The sequence below is a fragment of the Geotrypetes seraphini genome, chromosome 2 (assembly GCF_902459505.1).
Source record: "Geotrypetes seraphini chromosome 2, aGeoSer1.1, whole genome shotgun sequence".
Lineage (NCBI taxonomy): Eukaryota > Metazoa > Chordata > Amphibia > Gymnophiona > Dermophiidae > Geotrypetes > Geotrypetes seraphini.
Genome location: NC_047085.1, coordinates 263,757,260 through 263,763,259, shown reverse-complemented (window position 1 = coordinate 263,763,259; position 6,000 = coordinate 263,757,260). Strand labels below are relative to the sequence as shown.

At 39.8% G+C, this 6,000-nt stretch overlaps 1 protein-coding gene across 2 annotated transcripts in view; it reads right to left on the bottom strand.

Moving 5' to 3' along the window:
- Positions 1-387: 387 nt before the first annotated feature.
- The window catches only part of TMEM184B (transmembrane protein 184B), a 143,917-nt gene continuing 138,304 nt past the window's right edge, over positions 388-6,000 (bottom strand). For both annotated transcript variants that reach the window (XM_033929518.1, XM_033929519.1), the window contains one exon: positions 388-1,078. In XM_033929518.1, coding sequence (XP_033785409.1) covers positions 840-1,078 — 239 coding nt within the window. In that variant the 3' untranslated portion in view covers positions 388-839. The remainder of the gene's footprint in view (positions 1,079-6,000) is intronic.

Here is a 6,000-nt window from a genome sequence, read left to right as displayed (position 1 = left end):
GGGAAAATGAGAATATAAATGTTTGGGGAAGTGGTGTGAGGAAGGAGGAAGATGTACTGAAGCTGCTAACTATGCCATGAAAACAGTAGAGGTAGAACCAGCATGTAGAACTGCTTTTATGTCTCCTACCAGTGGGAGGTTAAAGTAGGAAAGGGGAGAATTGCACCATGACTGAGCTCTGTGGACAAACTGCAGTGTGCAGAGTAAAAGGCAGCTCTTTGTAAACACTACTCATTGATTGGAGAATAAGAAAATAGCAAAGTATCCTTCAAAGAATCGATGGAAGCTGGAAAATAAGCACAGATAATTCTCTGAAGAATCATAGGAGGACAAACCAAACAAAAACTAACAGCAACTAAGAGGAAGATAAAAGAGCACCTACTTAAAAATGATAAAGTTCATTTACTTAAAAAACATTTGGCCATGTCATTCTTAAAATGCTCAACTTGTCATTTAAAATTTGTATCAAATCACATTTCACACATCTGGCCACGTGGCAATCAATAACAGGACCTCTCTGATATATTTATGCTTTCTTGTGAGGATAAAATCCACTTGTCTTCACTTTAAACAAGTTGGTGCCTGTTCAATTAAATATATTTAGGAAGAAAAAAGAAAAATAAAGTTCATTTAGTACAAACAGCACTACAAGGGAAAAATCTTTCCTCGTCCACAAAAGGAATTTGAAATGAACAAAGAAGGGATGCTGTTGAATGCTACCAGAGGAAGCATTATGACACTGATACTAACGAGTCTGTTGTTTTCAATAAATAAAAATTAAACAGAATAAATGTTAGAATTGCACTCTCAAATCTGCTATCTCCTTTTCACTTCCCTGTTTAGAATTCATCATCTGAACTCAGCAACAGAGTCTTCTCATTATCACGGGTGCTGGAGCAACTGTGTGTACGAGAGATGATATGGCCGTTGCGCCAAGGTGTACCATGCTCTAGTGTGGACTGCTGGGTGTACTGCTGGTAAGCTGGAGAAAAGTTGTGGATGGCATCCTGGACAATGTCATGCGGGTTCATAGTTTCCTTTAAACTGCTGGAAATGCTTTTCATAGGAGCACAACGACCTGCAGGGGAACAGAAGGCAGTTAATATGGAACCTCATTCGAAGACAGATGATGACTGGACAGTTAAACGCAGAACTAAATGACTTCTGAAACTGCCTGCATGGTATCTTTCCCTATAATCAGGACAGAAATAGCTGTCAACAACAGAAAGTCAAATTCACTGGACATGTGATTATTACATCACTGCAAAACAGACATTTGTTTTTATTTTTAAATGTGTTATCTGTCATGTTTATTATGGATGAAATTTCATTGCTTTCCACCTTGGACAGTCTTAACTAGAGAAGGTATAAGCTGCTTTAAAGTAAAATAAAGTACTGTAAATAAAACCTAGTTGCATCATTAAACGGATTAGTGTTGATTAGGGTTCGAAAGGCAAAATATTTGTAAGAGGAACATTTTTTGGGGGGGATAAAGATTACTTGCTTTTTCCAAATCTGAGCTTGAGCTGAGTTACGTTCAGGAAAACAAGTTATTTCCTTGTCTGAATAGGTTCACAATCTAAGTTGTACCTGAGGTAATAGTTGGTAAAATGACTTTCCCAAGGTCATAAAATGTACTTGGGAGAACCAGGATTTTAATATTGGCTTCCCTTGTTTATTGTCTTCTTCTCTAACTACTAAGGGATCAATATCGGCTAGCAGAGCTCAGCATTCTGTTGACAGCCACAAGCATTAAGCTCAGAAATTCGATGCCAGTCCACGTTCAGGCTTTGGCATGGAATTTCTGGGTTTCCTTTGTTGGCTATACTATAGTTAGTTAAGTACGATATTCAGCACTTAACTGGCAAATGTAGCACTGCATAAAGATAGGACTGAGGTTTATGCATTCTTATATATGTGGTGACTTTGGCTGGTTAAGTGCTGAATATCAACACCAACCAGGTAATTGCTGACTTTGTCCCTGAAATACCCCCAAAATAGCTAGTTTTGCTTTACGCAGTATCCAGTCATTTTCAGTGGCACTAACCAGTTACATGCCACTGAAATTGGCAAGCAGTTATCCCCAAATAAGCGAAGTATATACAGAAGGAATTTTAAGCTTAAATACAGGGCCCTACACTTACTTAAATGTTTATACTGGACGATACTGCTAGAAATAGTTATGTGTTTTGAGTGGAAGGTATATTATTTGGGATTCTCCTGAGTCAAGGTACAGGTGGGGGCAGGAGGATTAAAGGTTATAAATGCCTCTCTACAGCAACAAAGAAAACTATGCCTCTGAAGATGGGAAGAAAAAAGGCACTCTGGATAGTTAAGAGCTTTATAGGGGATAGACGATGAAAGAATTAAAGCTACTATGTCATAAGAACATAAGAAGTTGCCTCTGCTGAGGCAGACCAGAGGTCCATCTTGCCCAGCGGTCCGCTCCCGCGGCGGCCCATCAGGCCTATTGCCTGAACAGTGGTTTCTGACTAAATTTATAAATTACCTCTAATCCTAGCCCTATAACCTACCTCTACTCCTATCTGTACCCCTCAATCCCTTTGTCCTCCAGGTACCTGTCCAGACCTTCTTTGAAGCCCTGTAGCGTGCTTCTGCTTATCACATCCTCCGGTAGCGCATTCCATGTATCCACCACCCTCTGGGTGAAAAAGAACTTCCTGGCGTTTGTTCTAAACCTTTCCCCTTTCAATTTCTCTGAGTGCCTCCTTGTACTTGTGGTTCCCCATAATTTGAAAAATCTGTCCCTGTCCACTTTTTCTATGCCCTTCATGATTTTAAAGGTTTCTATCATGTTTCCTCTAAGTCGCCGCTTTTCCAGGGAGAAAAGCCCTAGCTTTTTCAGTCTGTCAGTATATGAGAGGTCCCCCATACCCTTTATTAGCTTAGTTGCTCTTCTCTGGACTCTCTCAAGTACCGCCATGTCCTTCTTGAGGTACGGCGACCAGTACTGGACACAGTACTCCAGGTGCGGGTGCACCATTGCACAATACAGTGGCAGGATGACTTCCTTCGTCCTGGTCGTGATACCTTTCTTAATGATACCCAACATTTTGTTCGCTTTCCTTGAGGCTGTGGCGCACTGCGCCGATGCTTTCAATGTTGTGTCTACCATCACTCCCAGGTCTCTTTCAAACAATAAATACTCATAACTGGAGAAAGAGAGATGAGAATATATCTAATTTCATTTTATTTTTACAGTCATGTGAAAAAATTAGGACACCCCATGAAATATTCAGTTCTTTCTTAAGAAATGTTCAAGTATCGATGTTACATCTTTTTTTTATTTATCTCTGGAAAAGAAAGTGACGTAATTTCAGGTAAAGAACAAAAATGTTTCTTGATTTACTCATGAAACAAAAGATATCCATAAAAATGTATATTCTGAGGAATAAATTAGGATACTTCCACAAATCCTCCCACTTAAAGTGGCTCAAATCACACACAGATGTATCATCAGGTGCACATGATTAAAACATCATTACTCAGACATTTAGTTTGGTGTACTCATGACTGCTGCAGTGAGAGTGAACACTATGGTGAGATAAGAGCTGTCTGAGATCTTCAGAAAGAAGATTGGATCAGCTTATAAGTCTGGTAAGGGATTTAAAAAGATCTCAAAAGAATTTGACATCAGCCATTCCAAGTCTTCCACTTGTACACTATTTCCCAGACTGTGGAATGGCTGATGTCAAATTCTTTTGAGATCTTTTTAAATCCCTTACCAGACTTATAATATGATCCAATCTTCTTTCTGAAGGCCTCAGACAGCTCTTTTTATCTCACCATAGTGTTCATTATCACCGCAGCAGTGGAAGACTTTCCAAATAACTGCCAACATGCCCAGGTCTGGCCATCCAAGCAAGTTGACCTCCAGAGCAGACCACAAGATGCTAAAAGAAGTCTCCAAAAAACCCTAAAATGACATCACGGGACCTACAGCAAGCTGTTGCTACTGTTGATGTGAAATTGCATGCCTCTACAATTAAAAAGAGATTGCACAAATTTAACTTGGGATGTGTGCAAGGAGGAAACTTTTGCTCTCTAAGAGAAACATCAAGGCCAGACTGAAGTTTGCCAGAGAAAACAGACAAACACCAGGACTTATGGAATAATGTTCAGTGGACAGATGAGTCTTATTTGGACACCAGAAAAGAGGACATGTTTGGCGTATAACCAAATACAGCATTCCAGGAAAAGAACCTCATATCAACTGTGAAGCATGGAGATGGAAATGTCATGGTTTGAGGATGCTTTGCTGCAGCAGGACCTGGCTAGTTCACCATCAAAATCCACCATAAATTCTACTGTGTATCAGAGGGTGCTTGAGGAACATGCGAGGCCATCTGTAAGAAAATTAAAACTGATGCAGAACTGGACCCTGCAACATGATAATGACCTGAAACATACCAACACCAAGAACTGGCTGAAACTAAGAAATGGAGAGTCCTGGAGTGGCCAAGTCAAAGCCTTGATCTTAATCCCATTGAGATGCTGTGGGGTGATTTGAAATGAGATGTACATGCAAGAACCCTCTCAAACATCTCACAGCTGAAAGAATTCTGCATTGAGGAGTGGGCCAAACTTCCTCAGACCGACGTCAGAGACTGGTATAAAGCTAAAAGAAGCATCTCACTGCAGTTATTTCAGCCAAAGGGGGTAACACTAGCTATTAGGGTGTCCCAATTTATTCCTCAGTTAGAATACACATTTTTGTGGACATCTTTCGTTTATAAATAAATCAAGGAACACTTTTGTTGTTTACCTGCAATTACATCACAATCTTTTCCAGAGATAAATAAAAAAATATTTTACATCGATATGTGAACATTTCTTAAGAAAGAATTGAATATTTCATGAGGTGTCCTAATTTCTTCACATGACAGTAAATTCTCCTATTCCAACTAGAACTGACACAACCATTTTTCTTGAAGCATGCTCCTAGTTAGTCTATGGTTAAAATGTATGGAAGGTCGCAGAGATTGGTTAACAGGAATGTGTGGGTAGCTGGCTGGCATAGTTTTTTTTTCAAGATGACGCCGGGATAGGTCATAGGTAGTGGCACCTCCTTCCCTTGTTTCTTTTATTTTTAATTTATTTATAAATGAAAAGTGATACACTTTGGGAACAATAACCTGATTCACAATTACCGGATGGTAGGGTCCACCTTGGAGATTAGCGCCCAAGAAAAGGATCTGGGTATCATTGTAGATAATGCATTGAAACCTTCCACCCAATGTGTGGCGGTGGCCAAAAAAGCAAACAGGATGCTAGGAATTATTAAAAAAGGGATGGTTAACAAGATTAAAAATGTTATAATGCCCCTGTATCGCTCCAAGCTGTGACCTCATCTGGAGTATTGCGTTCAATTCTGGTCTCCTTATCTCAAGAAATAGTGGCGCTAGAAAAGGTTCAAAGAAGAGCGACCAAACTCCTCATATATGAGGAAAGACAAACGGTTAGGGCTCTTCAGCTTAGAAAAGAGACGGCTGAGGGGAGATATTATTGAAGTCTACAAAATCTTGAGTGGAGTAGAATGGGTACAAGTGGATCGATTTTTCACTCCGTCAAAAATTACAAAGACTAGGGGACACTCAAAGTTACAGGGAAATACTTTTAAAACCAAAATTTTTCACTCAGAGAATAGTTAAGCTCTGGAACGTGTTGCCAGAGGATACGGTAAGAGCGGATAGAATAGCTGGTTTTAAGAAAAGTTTGGACAAGTTCCTGGAGGAAAAGTCCATAGTCTGTTATTGAGAAAGACATGGGGGAAGCCACTGCTTGCCCACTGGTAGCATGGAATATTGCTACTCCTTGGGTTTTTGCCAGGTACTAATGACCTGGATTGGCCACCGTGAGAACAGGCTACTGGGCTTGATGGACCATTGGTCTGACCCAGTAAGGCTATTCTTATCTTATGTTCTTATTTTTAATTAGTATTTATCTTTTAACTTTTCCTTTTGTTTCTGACTTGTTCTG